The sequence below is a fragment of the Phalangium opilio genome, unplaced genomic scaffold, assembly GCF_054372755.1.
Source record: "Phalangium opilio isolate 3A_F unplaced genomic scaffold, DU_Popi_V2 ptg000053l_1, whole genome shotgun sequence".
NCBI lineage: Eukaryota > Metazoa > Arthropoda > Arachnida > Opiliones > Phalangiidae > Phalangium > Phalangium opilio.
In genome coordinates this window covers 2320265-2339365 of record NW_028324172.1, presented here as the reverse complement: position 1 = coordinate 2339365, position 19101 = coordinate 2320265, and the positions used below count along the sequence as shown (strand labels likewise).

Genomic DNA, 19101 nt, shown 5'->3' with positions numbered 1-19101 from the left:
GGTGGTACGAGGTCAAGGGTTGGGTAAAGAATTTCCCTTGACTCGTTCCTATCTCTCGATCATCCACGTGTTATCAATGGATTAGGTAGGGGCAGGGGAGTGGAGCGAGCTGATGACCAGCTTTTGGATTAACCCAGCGCGTTTCCATTCCTTTATACCTGCCAGTTAGGCCTACAAGTTCAACAAACTTAAAATGAAATGTTAGCCCAATAGGGGACAATAGAAGGTTTTTTCGAGGGACCAAAGCCCTCGAAATACTTCACTTGCAATCCGAAACGCGAATCGGAAGGAACAAATTCACTTGTTAAAATAAACTTAACTTTTTTACCTTTATTAAATGATTGTCGACTCACTTTAATAAAACTTAGGCAAGTCAAGGAACGGACTTTAAAATATATAATACCAAGAATTAATTTGAATTATACCAGTGGCGTAACTACAGGGGAGCAGAGCCCGCAACCGCGGGCGGGCCCATGGCTTTTGGGGGCCCTTTCGAAATTTACCTTAAAGACTGATTCTCCCATATTTTATAAAGTGCCCTACAATTTCACAAATCGTCCAATAAAGTCCTATAATTTAGTGATTTCAAAAGAATTTATTTATGATCCCCGCTGTATGACGTTTTAAACGCAGAATTAGTGATATCTCATTTGGTCAGAATGATGAGATTAAAAAATCGCGGACCTCGCTTCGCTCGCTAAGTAGTTTTTGATCTTCAATTCTCACATAATTGAATTTATACGCTTTTTTAAGGTATTTTTATGAAATTATCACAATTACTTTGCATTCTGAGCTGAACTCAAAATAACACAATTGAATTTTGCCTCTGACCTTTCATTTAAATATCTAAGCCCACAGATTGAACTGAATTATAGCACAGACCTTTAAAATATGTTCAATTATTAAAAAGAGTTTTGAAAATCTGTCATCTCTGAAATCATCTCTTCCTACCTGACCCTTTTAAATAGCTTGATTTAGTCATTATCAGTCACTTTTAAGTCTCTTTTTGCTTACAATTTCATTTAATTAATAGTCACTGTTTCAAGCAAATCTAAATCTATGTCTGTGTGAGCTCTTCAGTATTTGTTTATTTATTCAGTATATGTTTTTATCTAGGGGCGATATAACGCTTCTTTAAAGAGCCTTACCTTCTCAATAAAATAAAATTATGCACACTCTAAATCTAATTATTTATGAGTTCTGTATAATCCTATAATTTGATTAATCTGGTCCTGTATAATCATATAATTTTATTAATCTTGTCCTGTATAATCCTATAATTTGATTAATCTGGTCCTGTCTAATCTTATAATTTGATTAATCTGGTCCTGTCTAATCTTATAATTTGATTAAACTGGTCCTGCATAATCGTATAATTTGATTAGTCTGGTCCTGTATAATCCTTTAACTTGATTAATCTGGTCCTGTATAATCCTTTAATTTGATTAATCTGGTCCTGTATAATCCTTTAATTTGATTAATCTGGTCCTGTATAATCCTATAATTTGATTAATCTGGTCCTGTATAATCCTTTAATTTGATTAATCTGGTCCTGTATAATCCTTTAATTTGATTAATCTGGTCCTGTATAATCCTTTAATTTGATTAATCTGGTCCAGTATAATCCTATAATTTGATTAATCTGGTCCTGTATAATCCTTTAATTTGATTAATCTGGTCCTGTATAATCCTTAAATTTGATTAATCTGGTCCTGTATAATCCTATAATTCGATTAATTTGGTCCTGTATAATCCTATAATTTATTAATCTAGTCCTATATAATGCTATAATTTTGCGAAGAGAATCCTATTTCTTGTACTAAAAATTCCCTAAAAGAGTTGAGAGCATGAATTGCTGTTTAGTATGCGCGAGAAATCTTGATCAAGAGCGGTGATAAGGCGCATTGCTATAAATTATGAAAGGGAAAAGTAGTAACGTTCGTGATGCTTTCATACTTTTTGAAAGCTCGAAACTCAAGAAGCGGCCCTTATTGACGGGCTGCGGGCGGGCCCAACAAACGTCGTTACGCCACTGACTAAACATTGTGATTAATGGTTTATTTACTAAACTTTGTGATTAACGGTTTATTTACTAAACATTATGATTAACGGTTTATTTACGAAACATTATGATTAATGGTTTATTTACGAAACATTGTAATTATTGGTTTATTTCCGAAACATTGTAATTATTGGTTTATTTACTAAGCATTGTAATTATTGGTTTATTTACTAAACATTGTGATTAAAGGTTTATTTACTAAACATCGCGAATTGAAAATGGGCCTTAAAGGTCAGGGAAAAGTCAGGGAAATTGAATATGGGCCTAAAAGGTCAGGGAGAATTATGTATAGAGAGCCTCGTATTTTCATCTTAAGATGATACTGAGATTCAGTTGAGAAGAGCCGATTGAATCGTGGATTCGGGACGCGTGGAGGCCCGGCACACAGAATTGTGATTTATATTAGTGTTGTTTGTTCTTTTAAAACATCGTTAATAGTTTGGTTTAGTAAGCAAAGGTTTAAAGCCGATTGAATTATGGATGTTATTTTTAGTGAAAAGGTAGCATAGTGAACCTTTATCGTAAATATCAGAGCTTAATTTTTCTACTTAGACTTAAATATTAATTTTTCAAGCTAAGTATAATTTTTGTGATCTAAGTGAGACCATTTTTGTTCATATTATATTCTTTTATTGATAGCTCCTTAGAAGGTTTCGTCAAGTGTTGTTTATTTACTGCTTTAAGATGAAATTTAACTTGACCATTCACGACGATGGTCAAGCAAAACTGTGTGAGTCCTTTGCCGCTTTGTCGCATTATCTTACATTTTCACATATAATGATAACTTATACCTCGGATATCCTTTTGAGATTTTTGCTAACTCTCAATTTTGAAGTTATATACTGTCTTGTGACACTTGAAGTTCCGATTTAATGTTATAAAGAGACTATATGCGTTAGCCGATATCGTAAATTAACCGATGTCCATATCAAAGCTTAACTGAAATAACGATACGAATTCATTTAACCCAATTAATCTGAAATAACAGTATAAACATTAATATTTAAAAATATTCAGGGAGTATTTATAAAATATTAATTCATAGACTCAGTAATCGTCACGATTAGTAAAATCAATTATCGGTAAATGTGCTCATTTCCCATACATAAACTAGTTCTAATGAAACTTAAACTACATTAATCAAAAATGTCTTGATTAGAATCAAGACCTAAAAAGGATCGATAAGACTGAGGGTATCTCTTGTCTGAAGGATCAGATATTAATTTTTCTTTTTAATTGAAACTTAAATGCATACTTAAGAAAAAACAACGTTCCATTACCGTTTTCCGTTGAAATAAATTATTTTACTGGTAATCAATTTCAAAAATTTACTTATCTCGGCTTTTCGACCACAATTCCATTCCCCGAAAACATTTTATCATTACATTAATTACTTTTGGGAGAGTACGTGTATGGTTTTGCGTTTTAAAAGGTTTCTAAAGACGTTACATCCCCATTCGTGACCGGCACTCTTCGCAGTGGAACATTCTAATTATTCTAAAACCAATGGCGCCAAATTCAATAGGGACAGTAACATTTTTAGTCGCGGTTTTGCAAAATGATGTAATATCGAGTGTACTTTAGTGAACCGTCGTATTGTTCTTTCTCATAGTTCAGGGCATGATCAGTGTTACTGCCCAATTTCTCTCTCTAGTTTCTAACAATGGTTAGAGACTATTTGATATGGCACGGCACAACGTTATATACATTGGTAAATTCTAATTAGCACAAAAGTAAAAAGAATCCATTTTTTATATTTTGGTTTGAAATAAATAAACTCATCATAGTAGTTATAACGAACAGAAAGTCAAGAGAATGGCACCGGTAATGAGCATCAAAAAGAGAGGAAAGTTTGCTTCAAGGTAGCAGAGGGACATGGTAGTGAAAATAGTAATCTAGAATTTTGTTCGTTCAAACCTTAATATATCATGAAAAATTCAAGTGAGGAGGCGGCACTACCTAGAAAGATCTATTTTGGCAGATAACAGCGAAAAAATTATGTTCTACACACACTGGGACTATGGGAGAGTTTCTGGGCCGCAGGTCGCACATGATGAAATTTCAACTCTAGTTTACATCAATTCTCCCTGGTCGTACTAGTAGCAGGTTAAGCTATAGTTTTCTAAGGTCCTGTTAGTCTCGAAAGGGTTATATAGTCCTTGTAACTTTTAAAAGGTTGTTGTCATGGCTAAACAGACCGCTATTACAGCTTTTTATTGTTTTATAGGTTTTTTGACACGTTATCTCCCAAAAGTAATTAATGTAATAATAAAATGTTTTCGCGGAATGGAATTGTGGTCGAAAAGCCGAGATAAGTAAATTTTTGAAGTTGATTACCAGTAAAATAATTTATTTCAACGGAAAACCGTAATGGAACGTTGTTTTTTCTTAAGCATGCATTTAAGTTTCAATTAAAAAGAAAAATTAATATCTGATCCTTCAGACAAGAGATACCCTCAGTCTTATCGATCCTTTTTAGGTCTTGATTCTAATCAAGACATTTTTGATTAATATCTGCTCCTTCAGTCTTAATTTTAATTAAGAATGTTAAGAAACTGTTTTACATTTTCAAAATCTGCACTAAGCAGAAACATATTTAAAGGGGACCATAACTTTAGCTCAATCAGACATTTATTTATAATGATACTTCAAAAAAAACGTAAATCAATAAAAGTTTGTATTCTTATTGTAATTAACATGATACAATTTTTACCAATCATTTATTGAAACGCGAGGCGCCCCCCTAAAAATTCCAGAAATTGGACCAAATTGACAATTTTACAAAATTTTTAAAAATGCTGATTTATGTCCGTTTAACATTTAGCTCAAAATTGTCATAAGCCCAATATGAAATTCGGATATCCTTAAAACTTCATAAAGACGATCCGAGATTGTCAATTTCAAACTTTTTTGCAGCATAAACTAACGTCTGTTTAATATTAAGCTTAAAACCTTAAACAAAATATAGTCAGGGCTACCCTAAAAGTTCACAGAGATGATCCAAGATTGTTAATACGCCTAAAAAGTTCCATCTTCAAAATATGTAGCCGGGGAAAAGAGAGCGTGATCGAGTGGGCTATGCTAGTGGTTGGAAGTCACGGGGGTTGTGACAGGGATAAGGGAGTTGAGATGGATTGGAAATGATGATGGGCGACCTCGCGCACGCCCCTACCCTTCGGTAGGCGATTGCTAAGTGCTGCCACGGAGCGCCATTTTATTTGTATGAGAACTAGCTTCTATTTTGAAGATAGAGGGAGCGCCCTTTACAATTTCGTCCAGTACGACCCTACCTAACCGCTGAGAGCGCTGAGAGGACTATGTTGCCGTAGGTGGGGGTACACAGGCAACGCTATAGGTATGGGGGTTACTACTCCATTCCTCTCTCCTTCAAGGTTGGGACTCCAGGCATAGCCAACTCCATCACGCACTCAACAACGCAAAGCAACTCGCGCCAGCGTGGGAAATAAGGCGGTGACACAGGGCAAATGGCCTGTTTAAAAATTGCCTGGTCCAGTTCAAAAATTAAATCGGAGGGGGGGGGGTCAGTGGTCCACGAGACTACTGACTACTAAGTAAGTTCAAGGGTAATCAGACTCCACACATTATAATTCTAATATTTTAATTATCCATTTCTTTAGTTTAGCAGACGACGTGCTCTGGTCAATGGTCACGGACCAGTTATTTATTCCAAGTCAGGAAAGTCGCTGGCCTAATGTCCAGTTTAAAAAATTCTAATTTGGTCACGGACCAGAAAACTCACGTAAACGCGACGCGAATGACGAAAACTACGTATTTTCCGACTGAGGAGAGGCGAAATAGCCCGGCCTCCTTTTACGTCCCCCTTGTATTATGAAAGTGGGACTGGGACTATGGCGCACGAATACTTAGGCATCTTATACCTTCTCCCTAGTAAACTAGATATCCCTTCTTTTATAAAACTTTATATAACTAAAACAATGAGTTTATAACATATGTTCCATAACAAGCTTCATAAAACTTTTGGAAAACAAATTTCCCTGAAATTTCCAAGCTTTTTCCCTATACGTCCCTGAGTTTTCCAGGTTTTTCCCGTATATGGAGTATCCTATGGAGCAAATGTAAACGAAAAAGGGAATTGACAAATAGGACTATTACATAATCAAAGGATATCCCCGTATCTCTAATATAACCAGAGTTACGAGCTTCCAAAATTTAGTGTAATGTTAATCCTATGGAGGAGGCAAAGTACCTACAAGCACCCGGGGCAAGTACCTACAAGCACCCGGGGCAAGTACCTAAAAGCACCCGGGGTAAGCACCCGGGACAGGTACCTGCAAGCACCCGGGGTAAGCACCCAGGAGCACCCGGGGCAAGTACCTGCAAGCACCCAGAGGCATCCGTGGCAAGTACCCACAAGCACCCACAAGTACCTACAAGCACCCGGGGTAACCACCCAGGAGCACCCGGGGCAAGTACCTGCAACCACCCGGGGCAAGCACCCAGAGGCATCCGTGGCAAGTACCCAGAGGCATCCGTGGCAAGTACCCACAAGTACCCGGGGCAAGTGTCCACAAGTACCTTCAAGCACCCACAAGTACCCGGGGCAAGTACCCACAAGTACCTTCAAGCACCCACAAGTACCCACAAGCACCCACAAGTACCTACAAGCTCCTACAAGAACCTAAAAGCTTCTACAAGTACCTACAAGCTCCTACAAGTAGCTAAAAGCTCCTACAAGTACCTACAAGCACCCACAAGTACCTACAAGTACCCACAAGCGCTCACAAGTACCTACAAGCACCCACAAGTACCTACAAGCGCCCACAAGTACCTTTAAGCGCCCACAAGTACCCACAAGTACCTACAAGTACCCTCATATACCCACAAGTACCTACAAGTACCCACAAGTACTTACATGTACCTACAAGTACCCACAAGTACCTACAAGTACCCACAAGAACCTACAAGTATCTACAAGTACCCACAAGTACCTACAAGTACCTACAAGAACCCACAAGTACCCACAAGTACCTACAAGCACCCACAAGTACCTACAAGCACCCACAAGTACCTACAAGCACCCACAAGTACCTACAAGTACCCACAAGTACCAACAAGTACCCACAAGAACCCACAAGTACCTACAAGTACCCACATGTACCCACAAGAACCCACAGGTACCCACAAGAACCCACAAGTACCCACAAGTACCTAAAAGCACCCACAAGTACCTAAAAGCACCCACAAGTACCCACAAGAACCCACAAGTACACACAAGAACCCGGGCAAAGCACCTACAAGAGCTCAAACGCCATGTTTTTCTTGCTTAATATCCCTCTAACGGCGTGAATCACAACAAAAACGCCGTAAGTCCAACATAAAACATTAGGGCTAAAATGCGAGTCTCTAACAGTGGTAAAACGCCGTAATTCCAATACCCAAAACAACGTAAGTCAAAGTATGTGTTAATAATGATAAAAATCAATACTTAAACTTAATTTATCTTAATGAAACTAAGAAAAGGCACATCTATGGACTGTTATCTTTCATTTAAGATGGTTCCCAAACGTAACGAATGAATAGTTTTCATTATACACGATCGCAATTAAGGTAATTTTTCAAAAAAATCCCATGTTATCTCTATGGAACAATATAGTATCTTTCACCAAATGTCTTAATAATTTTATGGATTCTAAAACCACCCTTAACAACTTTTTTCTTTATAGAACTAACTATTAGTTGGATCTCTTTGAAATTTTAACCACATATTTAGGGCCCAAATTGTAGTTCACTGGCAAAATTTCAAAGCAGCAAACACAATACGAAAAAAGTTATGGCCAATCAGAGAACCCTCCTTTAGCATTAGAGGCAGTATCAAGTCTTATCTAAGAGAGCGACCGCTCTCCTAGAATAAAGTGGCAAAAGTCGCAATACCCAATACTTTGTTCATTAATGATTGATGAAATGTCCTTTCGCACGGAGATAAGGTGGAGTGGAAAATGTTTCGACGGATACGTTGATTATGGCATGGAGGCTAAAGACGACAACAGTGAAATTGTAACCTCCGCTTTAGTCTTCATGGTTGTTGCAATCAATGGCAATTGGAAAATAACTATAGGGTATTTTTTTGTACACGGAACACCTTCCTGGCTTCTGGACAACCTTATTAGGGAGGCATTCCACAATTTGTATACCGCCGGTGTCTAGTGTGTAGCGCGTGTTTGCGACGGTCTTTCGTCCAATATTTCTATGCCTCAGAGGTTAGGGGTCATTATGAATGCCAAAGAAATAAAGGCTGTTTTCCCAAACCCAGGTAACTAACAAAAGGTGATTGAAGACATTTGTGACATTAAATGGCATTCTTTTAAAACACAGCTAATTCTAAAGAATCTGTGGCATTTATTCTTTATGTCTGCCACATGGTTAAACTTACCCGAAATCTATGGGAGCATTTTAACGTCCTTATTAATGGGAAAACAAAAGAAGTATGCAATGTTTAATGGGACGAAAATTAAAAAACCGATAAATGGGTGAAAGTTAATATTTTAGGATAATTTCTGGTCATTGGTGGTGTTACTTGAGCTAGTACAATAAGAAGGGCTTAGCCTTGCAAATAAACTAACCCGTTTCTACATCAGATTTCACACGCAAAAAAAAATGAACGTTAAGATTGCTGTGCAAACTCTTAGCGCATCCGTTGCCTCTGCAATGAAGCTATTAAAACAAATGAAAGTTCGAGAGTTCCAAAACTGTGATGGAGCGGTTAACTTCATCAACACCGTGGATATGTAATGAGAAATTTTAAAATAACATCCCACAGTTTGGTTGGATTAAAAATTATTTCCACTAATAGGGCATTTGACATCCTCAATTCTCGAAATCCCTATGCCAAAGGATTTAAGGCGCCTATAAATAACTACAACAAAGAAATTAAGTGTAACAGTACTGAAAGCAAAGGATCTTCTGTTAAACTTAACTGACCATGAAGGTAATTTGATTTGCGAGTCCACCCGCAAAACCGGACCACTTGGATTAGCAGTTGCTATTACCAGCGTAACGCACTTGGTTGAAACATACGTTAAACCAGAAGGAATACTGAAGTGATTTTTATTAATATATTGTTTTAATAAAAACAAAAATTACAAGTGTAAAACACTCTTACTTTCACCAGATACCTTCCAACGTTCAAACTGTCGCAAGACCATTTAGAGCTATTTTTCGGAGTTATTATACAAAAAGGGGGATGGAACAACAACCCCACAGTTCTACAATTTAAAGCGGCTTTTAAGAACGCCTTTCTGGTAAAGCTGGAGGCTTCTGGTTGTGCAAACGTCTTGATCCGTGACAAAACTGCATTACCAGATTTTTGCGAGATATCCACAAATTTTCTCCTAGCTAACAGAGATACAACAGAGGAAATCACAGTTGTTGATGATGAAGCAGACCTTGATTTTTTTTGATAGCTCAAACCTATTGAGGGACAATATCATTAACTATGTGGGTGGATTTGTAGTACGGAAACTTCGGAAAATCATCAAATGCGGTCAATGTAAACTTGCACTTGATGAATATCCTAATAATCGAAACCGGAGTTTTCATGACTACTGCATTACGGCTAGAGCATTAATTCTTCTTAGAGATCATGGTGGTTTAATATATCCTTTGGAAAGCATAGTAAAAATTCTTGATCTCTCTGAAAAATGCCTGCGAAGCCAAAACCTAGAACATCATGGCACTGCTTCTAAAACCATTGCCCTCAAAATTGAATACCTCGTAAAAAGGTGCCTGATACGCGAAAACATTTTCCCAGACTTAAACGAGCATAATGCATATGGTTGATCAAGAAATTGGATAGAACCATTACCTGAACTTTCTGGTTTCCAAAGTTATTCGCATTTATATTGACATAAGGATGAGAAATATTTCTAAAAATTTTAATGAAAAAATTTAAAGGGAAGCTGTAAGAAAGTAGCTTACCAAATTGATATTATTTCAAGGGCAATAATAACAACAGCAATGTATAGGCCAACAATTGCTTCGAAACATCTTACACGTTACATATTAAATATTATTTAGAAACGTGATATTTAAAATATTTTCATTACCGCGTCTATGCGCGCAAATTCATAAGCAAAAGAGAAAAGTTCAGTTTCAGCAAAGCAGACGACATAATTATTTCTTCTCAAGCATTATAGATGGCGCCACCAACGAATGATAAAGTTATCGTTTAAAAAAATGGGCTTGCAAAGTGAAAAATTCGAGCGTGGATGTGTTATTCTAGGGGGCTTATATGTTCCATGTTCTTTGAATCACTGTCACCAACCAGGCGTGGCAGTTATTTCAGGGTTGATATTTGCTTTTGTAATCACTAACATATTATTATTTAAATTATCATTTTTAAGCTTTTTGCCTATAGCAATAAGCTTTATACGGCGACCCCTGGAAGCAGGCTTGCTGGCAGGCAGGCAGGCAGGCTGGCTGTTTCGCGTTCGCGTACATTTTCGTAAATTTAAATAGCCCTTTTCGCATGTCGGAGGGTTAAAGTGGGGGTAAAAGCGAAGCGCATGCGTGATTGTAACAACGTGGATAAAATAGCAGACTACACTCTTAGCCTCCGCGTATTTCTCTCCGTTATTTTAGAGGTAGGAAGTTTTGCATTAAATCTGATCATTTTCGATATATTTTCTTGATTTTTTATAAGAAATTTGGAAAAAAGTGTTATAAAATTCATTTTAGCCAGAGGTTTGTTAATTAGTTCAATTTTGTAGCATTGTACAATAATTTAGTTTCCTATGATTCTTAAGCCTTTGCACTATGCCTGGATGCTGTGTTGTGGGATGCAAGAATCAGTCCTATAAAGTAAAGAGGGATGGTAAAACCTCCGAAATTAAATTTCACCGAATTCCTGTGAAAAGGAGAAAGCTGTGGGAGCGAATTATAAGTAGAAAAAATTGGAAATCCAAAGACGGGGATAGGATATGTAGCGTACATTTTGTTAGTGGGTATCCTGGTTGGGAATCATCAGATGTCGATTGGATACCGACTTTGTTTATGAAGCCGAATCCACTCATTTCAACAAACAGTAATTCAGAAATTGATAATTCACCTCGTCAATTGATCAACGACGTCAAAGGAAGGTACTATTGATATAGTTTTGTATCTAAATAACGTAATTAAGTAAGTTGTGCATTTTCAGCAAAATATTGAGGAAGATTTAAGGGAAAGAAACTGGATGGATTCTGCTCTAAAAAAATCGCTAGTCTTTCATGATTATGATGGTGATGGAGCATCAAAACCAGCGATAATTGAAAAAGACCAAAAAACATTGCAAAGTAAAGTTTTTTCCGGAGATATCATTAAGATCTCAAATCTGTTTCATGTAAAATGTGTTTTATAAATTTAAGATATTGGAACCCAAACATTGATTGACCCCCTTCAGCAAGAAAATGCCAATTTAAAACAAGAACTAGAGGCAATGAAGGAAGACCTTCGTAGAAAAACTTGGACAGTGGAGAAAATTGAGTACGATGACAACATAACCAGATTTTACACAGGAATGCCAACTTTTGCCGTCTTTATGTGGTTATTTAAGTTCGTACTTTGAGTTTAGTTTAATTTGCAAAATATATAAGGTTTATACTGTAAATTATTCCAGTTATTTAAAGGAAAAAGCTGTTTGTATGACGTATTATCGAAGTTCCAAGACTAACTCCGAGAAAGAGAGAAAAAAACTGGGTGTCGCAAGTTATTGCTAGTAAATGAGTTTTTGGCGGTTCTTATGAGGCTCAAACTGGGTCTATTAACTCAAGACATTGCAGATCGCTTTAAAATCAGTATAGCTTCGTTCTCAGAAATATTCACTACATGATTATGTTTGCTAGATAAGGAGCTAAAAGAGTTATGCCCTTATCCCAACAAGGAATAGGTCGAAAATTATATGCCAAAAAAATTCAGAAAATACCCAAACACTCGTATTATTCTTGACGCAACTGAGGTTTTTTGTAGAAAAGACCAAAGACATGCTTACTCAAAATTCTACATATTCTTTTTATAAACATCACAACACCGCCAAATTTTTAATTGGTATTACTCCTGGAGGTGTTATATCTTTTGTGTCTGCTGGTTGGGGTGGCCGAGTTTCGGATAAATGTTTAGTAGAGAAATCTGGCATTCCTACGTTGCTAGAATCGGGAGACAATATTATGGCTGATAAAGGTTTTACCATAGAAGATTTGTTGCAGCGTAAAGAATGCACCTTGAATATCCCTCCTTTCCTAAAAGATAAAGTTCAGTTAAGTGAAGAAGAAGTAATTGAAACAAGAAGAATAGCAGAGTTGCGTATTCACGTGGAAAGATCAATTGGACGCATTAAAAATTTCCATATTCTTGATGGTGTGTTTCCAATAACACAAGTTAAATTAATTAGTCAAATTTTCAGTGTGTGTGCTAACTTAACAAACAAAAATAAACCAGTAGTTCCGCAATGAATATTATTTTATGTACAAAAATAGGAACATTATGCGTTACATGTACAATTCCGTTCAGTGAAAACTATATCCAAATGTTTAAACCTAGTTTGGTTTTTCATTAAAATATTGCTTTTTAGTAAATATCACTTGTCACGTTTTATTTATTGACTAAGAAATTAGTATCACTATTTTAGGAACCATTTTCAATCACATATGGAACAATGTATTGCCTATAAAAACTGATAAGCCTATCCTCTATACCTTTCCACAACTCTGGATCAAACTGAATCCGTTCTATATAAACCCAGCTGGTCTCTTTGGTACCAGTAAAAATAACAAAATCAGCCCAGGTTAGCTTTTTAATTGCCATTTCACCCATAATTTGTAAATAATAGGGAGAGTTTAATTTTAGTTTGTACTCATCCCCTACTTTGCTTATGCAAAACTCTTTAAACTTTGAAGCAATTTCAGTAGCAGGCATTAAGCTGATGTCTTGGTTTTTAACTGAGGAAGGACACTTAATTTCCAAGACACCCTTTGACGGAACATTTGGGTCTGTGATAATTCCATGACCACTAGCGCCAAGAAAACTATACTCTGAATGTATAGATAAACCTGATTTCTCCACAGTAAAGCCAGTAAGATCTTTGTACCTTTCTAAGGCAACGGGTTCTAGATCAATACCTCTTTGCATTGCTTTTGGTAAATTAGAATATTTGCTCAACTGGTTCGGGTTTAAGATTTTTTCTATAATGGATTTGGGTATAGTTTTGCATCGAGCTTTATACACCAATCCAAATATAGAACTGGTTATTCTACCTTGCCTCAAATCAAACCAAAATCGACTCTGCGATTGACTGATTGTTTCTCTTTCTATGTAGTTAATTAAATCTAGGTTAACCTTTTGATTCATAACATAAACCAAAGAATCTTCATCGGACACTGGAAGGCTTTCTCCGCGTAGCTTCAAGATCAATTTCTGAGCCTCATTTAAATATTTATGAGTATTAACTATTTTGTGGTTTTCATTTGGATCGGTTTCATTATTAGGTTTAATGATGGTTGAGGTAACAAGCTTGGGTGAAACATTAGGTCCATTAATAGGGGTACTTGGTTTAGCTTCAACAATATGCTTCAAATCTTTTTGGATATCTTGACCATCAGTTGTGTTTATTTCTACTTCTATTTCTACTTCTGGAACTTGATGTTCAATTTTAATGTCCCAAAAATGTTTTATACCTGTTTCCGGAAATATTTCTGCCAGTTCAGCAACAGCTTTAACTACAGAAACAGAATTTACAACTCTGTGGTGATTTAATCGAGGATCAAAATCAAACTGTTTATGGTCTTCAGGGTTTGAATTATCAATTTCTTGAAGAAGTTTTGGCTTTTTGAACAGGTTTGGCTTCAAAATGGACGGAGTTATGGTTTTTCCTCTCGGTTTATTCCAAACACAAGGTTTCGAAGTGCACGCAGCATCCCCAGATTTGATTCTTTCTTGGCAATATGACACGATACACAGGAGCAATGTACCAATATGGCTACAAGACCCTGACTTTCCAATTGTGCACTCACAAGCTCCTGCACAAACTTTACCAGTAGTTTTGAGGCATACTGCAACCCTGTAGTCCAGACTTCTTTCCGAAGCATAACACTGAGACTTGATATAGAATAAAGAGTTTGTAACCTTTAAAATAATATTCAATATCTTAAAATAATGTTTAACAATGTCAATTATCAATCTAAAGAACCATAAATTATACAAACCTGTGCCACCAATATTTTTGAATGAATATCACCAGCTTTATGATGAGCAATAGCTCTTTTGATACTCTTAGTATCATTTCGCTGAATATTGTCTACGGTCACAGTTGCTCGAATAAAATAATCATATACGTCATTAATATTTAGCTCTGGCAATATTGACAAATCTGATAGCCAAGCAGGTGGTGCAATTTCGTCCGAATTTGGCAACATCCTTGGGGTTCGATAGAATGGAAGGGAATTTAAAATTTTCTTGTCCAGCACAAATTCGGAATGGGCGGATGAACTTGCTTCAAAGGTTAACTCTCTAATGCATACTTTTGAAATGGCTTTTACCACAGGTATTCGTTTTTTCTCAACATTGGTGATAGCTTTCAATTTTGAAGATTCTTCCGCTACTAAAACAGTTTTTTCCAAACCCGACACTAAGCCTTGGCTATTAAGGGAAATGTTTTCGATGTTTTGATTTTTTAAAGCTTCTATGTACATATGTTTTCTCCAGTTTGATTTAAATTGAATTCCCCTATTTTTGCAAACTTCTTTTAGCTCCAATATTTTAAGTTTATCATAGTTTATATTTAAATTAACACGGTTATCTACAACCCCAGCCATTTCTCCATAGGCCGATAGCGTCGTCTGCTATTTTATCCACGAAGTGCGACAAGCGCATGCGCGCATAAATTTGCGAAAAGGTCTATTACGCGGCAGAGCTCGCCGGAATTTGATTCTCCACCGCACTAGGCGACATCTATACTAAATTCGATCATATTTTCGACGAGAAAATGCGGTCTTTTGGAGCTAGCGGGACTTGAACTTACGAGTGACTGACGACGCCGGTGTGGGATGCGGATACTCTACGTTTGCGCCACTACGATAGTTGTTTAGCTATCGAAATTTTTCCTATACTTTCCCACGCCTTTGCTTATTGGTAGCGTGAATGGAACTGACGTTGTCGGTGTGAATATCCCTTATTTCGGGTTTTGTTAAAGACAATATCACAGTGCAAAAAGCGTTAATATGCCTTGGGGCATATCTTGTTGGATACCTAATTCAATGACGAACAAGTACCTGAGCAACAAAAAAAAAGAGCTTAAGCACTAAAGATCTGTCTTGAGTTCATTATTTCAACCTTGTAAGCCAACTTTTTGGCTCAATCGGTTACAACTTAATAAAAAAGAGTGTTACGTATATAACCAGAATTGATATTAATGAAATTAACAATAAAGCGTTATAAAATAAAAAGCCTGAGAATGGGATCCTCTTAAAATCCAGAACCACGACCAATAAGCGTAAGTTTGAAACACTTTTTGGTAACATACACTTGCGTCTGAGAATCATTTATTCCAAATAATTTCTGAAACTTTGACTTCTTTTAAGAAGGCTTAGTAGCAGAACCACTGAACAGAGTGTTACATATTTAATATAAACCGAAAATATTGGACCCTTTTTCTTGATGAGAAAATCTCTGAAGACATTTACTTAGACTTTCTGCACCATGAGTTCGTTGTTTGTAAAGTTATTGCAAGAATTGGACAGATGAAGAGTGCCTGTACCACAATTGTAGTCACATTAAACGTTTACGTTGACAATGATGTGTACCAAATAGATTAGAGGTTGTAATTTGAGGCCCAAATTACAAGACTAATCGTAAGACTGTGCTTTAAAATTTTCTATTGCTCCCCCCACTTGACTGGTATGCAAGGTGATATTTCAGTAGAAAAAATTTATTGAATTACGGATAGCGAGAAATGCCTAACGATGTGGCTTAGTTATGGGCTAGACGCCCTTGTTTTTTGGCAACATTATTACATTGAATGTTGCCAGATTAAATTGGTGCTGGTGATTTTGCGAACTATGTTAATGATTTATCAAAATTTAAATGGAAAAGTTAAATTTTGACACATTCCTTGCCCTAAAATTTTGTATTTGGAGCCTGTTAATGTATTATAGTGATAATGTAATTCATTTTAATGTTAAATAGGAAAACATTTAAGCTGATAGAACAACTCGCGTAGTTTAATCTTATTTTGTTATTTCAATTAAAGGTTATCTATTGTTACCCAAAAAATCTGTTGTTTTCTATTAATTTCACGTTAAATATGGTTATTAAGTTAAAACTAACGGCTTATCTTCTTTTACTAGTGTTAATTCAGTTTATTATACGAGTTTGAACAAGAAATTCTCCTTAACTGCAAACTTTAGAGGAGAAACTGTTTGACTTTAGCGGAACAATCACTTTTAAATTTCGCGCCATTTTAACGGCTCTCTTTTCAATATGGGAAAAAAACATTTAAATGACAATTTAATTAATCATTAGAATTAAACATGAAAATGGTGGTTGGGTGAAAGATAAGTGTAATTTTAATTTGTTTGTTTAATTATAAGGTATCCATGAATTTAAGTAAAACATTCGTGTTTTGGGATAATTTCACATTAATTATATTTGATTAAGTTCAATTTAACGGCTTTTCTTGTTTATCTAGTGTGGATTTAGTTTATTCTAGAGGGCCGGTAGGCCCTTCTAGATAAGATCCCACACCCTCCCGTAATGTGAAATGAAAATTCACAGATTTTCGCCAATTTTCCCATAGGAATAACATGGGGTTTTTGGTGCTCCTGCACATCGCATCAATTTAAAAACAAAAGAGAAGTTACGTTTCGGAATACTTTCAAATTAACAAGTAACTATTCAAGGTGTGCCTTTTTCAAGTTTCATCAAAATTAATTAAGTCTAAGTATGTTAATTTAATTAAAAATGTAAGTACCTCAAAAGATTATGCTACAGCAGACAACGCTAATTGTTCATTACTTTACAGTAGACGACGCTAACTTGCCATTTCACCGCCTTGAAACTTTAACTTGATATTTTTCAATAAATATAACACTATATTTATTAAACATTTCTCTGGCGGGTCTAATTTTCGTTTAATTATATGTCTCGGTTGAAATTCTACACTTAAGATACCTTTTTAGATGTTAGTTTCGACCAAGGCTTAAGTTGCCTTACTTAGGCCATGGATTTATAATAGAAGATTACGCTTCATGGATATTTCACTGTGGCCTTCAGTAAGGCATTTTGATTTTAAACACATTTATGTCATAAAAATTCGCGCGGGTGTTGACTGGGGGGGGGGCTGATGACGTAGAAATTGAGGCAAACTTTTTTCTTTCGGCGCGCGCGCTTTTCTAAAAATAATTTCGGGCGCGCTATTAAAAATTTGAACTCAATCACTTGAAAAACTTCAACCCCCCCCCTCTGAATTTGCCTCAAATTCTACGTCACAAACGCGCGTGCCAGGCTGGTACTATTTCAGACGAGGAATAAATGATGTGCGCGATTTAAGGTGAGTGAAATATCAAGGAAGCGTAAGCTTCTATTATAAATCCATGCTTAGGCAGACTATTGAGTGAGTCTATGCAATGGGTGATTGTAAAAGCTTAAAGGATAGATGGATCAGTGTTGGAAATAAGGATTTTTTAAAACTGGACCTGTGGCCTAGGTATTTTAATTAAAATAACTGGCCACGGTGCCACTCGCTGTAAACGTACAAGGGCAGTGAACGCAATGTCATGGATAATTGCAATCGTAATGTGGACTGTAAAAGATACGGCTTTGATAGTTTAAAAATCGTGGCAGGATGTTGGTTTTGAAGTTGACTATAAAGCTCGGGTTCTAAAACGAATTGTGAGCCGTATCTTATAAGAATTAGTAGAAGTGTAGAACCATTTTTAACCTCGTTCTAGAAGTGAAAAATTTCGCATTTCAGGCAAAAAATGGTTTTTTAATAGATTAATACAAATGCAGACTGAAGGAACAGATATTATATAAAAAAAGGACTTGGTTTGCCCAAGCCTGAAAAACAAAACGATAAGAGTTTTTTCCAGTTGACTGAAGCTTGGATATTTTATTTTTCTATATAATTTTAAAGACAATCCGTATTTTACTACTCTTTAGAATTTAAATCAATCTCCTGATTTTACTGCTAATGGATTTATTTCCTATAAATTAATTGAAATAAAAAATTACTTATCTCAGATTTTTCAACAACAATTCCATTTTCGTAAAATTTTATCATGAAAAATCTGAGATAGTAATTTTTTATTTCAATTAATTTATAGGAAATAAATCCATTACCAGTAAAATCAGGAGATTGAATTAAATTCTAAAGACTAGTAAAATACGGATTGTCTTTAAAATTATATAGAAAAATAAAATATCCAAGCTTCAGTCAACTAGAAAAAACTCTTATCGTTTTGTTTTTCAGGCTTGGGCAAACCAAGTCCTTTTTTATATAATACATATAGGCCTAACAGCAAAATCACACTTTGAACATGATAGCATTTATTTACACGTTAGTTAAAAACGTTTTGAAATATCGCAGGGCTGATATCGAGTCTCCTTTAAAATTTGCCAATAAAAGTCACTTTATGAAAATTAGTCACTAATTGCCTGTCTTGAAGGTAAAGATGTTATTTACCTTCTCAACCAAAACTTAAAACGCGGTATATTTTTAGACCTACCTAGATGAAGTTTAAAACCCAGTATCAACGAGGTGACGTTCAGTATACGTGTACGCAACCTTTCCTATACATACATGTCTCTATAATAAGAAGTTTCGTCGTTCCCCAGCTATGCCGAACCATTTTAAAATCAAGAAACAAAATTTTCCATTTAAGAGATAATTTTTTTTCAAAAACAATTTTTTTATTCAAGAACAATATTTTAAATGCTTCATTTTCGATAATACTGCCGCCTATTTGAGCCCCTTCCTGGAGGCCGGGTGGTTCATCCGCCTCGGTCATCATGTGGGCTCACTGTGGACAAAA

General features: G+C 35.9%; 2 protein-coding genes across 2 annotated transcripts; one reads left to right on the top strand and one right to left on the bottom strand.

Moving 5' to 3' along the window:
• Window positions 1–11255: 11255 nt before the first annotated feature.
• Window positions 11256–11951, top strand: LOC149672394 (uncharacterized). Its single transcript, XM_089840280.1, has 3 exons — window positions 11256–11373; window positions 11446–11632; window positions 11697–11951. The coding sequence occupies exons 1-3, from the start codon at window positions 11274–11276 to the stop codon at window positions 11794–11796; spliced, it is 387 nt and encodes a 128-aa protein (XP_089696406.1). The 5' UTR covers window positions 11256–11273; the 3' UTR covers window positions 11797–11951.
• A 749-nt stretch (window positions 11952–12700) lies between these two features.
• On the bottom strand, window positions 12701–14886 carry LOC149672393 (uncharacterized). The gene is made up of 3 exons (XM_089840182.1): window positions 14762–14886; window positions 14278–14710; window positions 12701–14197 (listed from the first exon to the last, which is right to left on the bottom strand). Exons 1-3 carry the CDS (start codon window positions 14884–14886, stop codon window positions 12701–12703), a joined length of 2055 nt encoding a protein of 684 aa, XP_089696308.1.
• Between the last annotated feature and the right edge of the window lie 4215 nt (window positions 14887–19101).

Excerpts from the sequence above, each read along its gene's own strand:
- LOC149672394 (XM_089840280.1), top strand. The coding sequence starts at position 11,274 with ATGGATTCTGCTCTAAAAAAATCGCTAGTCTTTCATGATTATGATGGT. Across the intron at positions 11,374-11,445 it reads AGACCAAAAAACATTGCAAA|ATATTGGAACCCAAACATTG; the intron begins GTAAAGTTTTTT and ends TATAAATTTAAG. Across the intron at positions 11,633-11,696 it reads GTCTTTATGTGGTTATTTAA|TTATTTAAAGGAAAAAGCTG; the intron begins GTTCGTACTTTG and ends AAATTATTCCAG.
- LOC149672393 (XM_089840182.1), bottom strand. The coding sequence starts at position 14,886 with ATGGCTGGGGTTGTAGATAACCGTGTTAATTTAAATATAAACTATGAT. Across the intron at positions 14,711-14,761 it reads TCAAACTGGAGAAAACATAT|CCAAGGCTTAGTGTCGGGTT; the intron begins GTACATAGAAGC and ends TTCCCTTAATAG. Across the intron at positions 14,198-14,277 it reads CAAAAATATTGGTGGCACAG|GTTACAAACTCTTTATTCTA; the intron begins GTTTGTATAATT and ends ATTATTTTAAAG.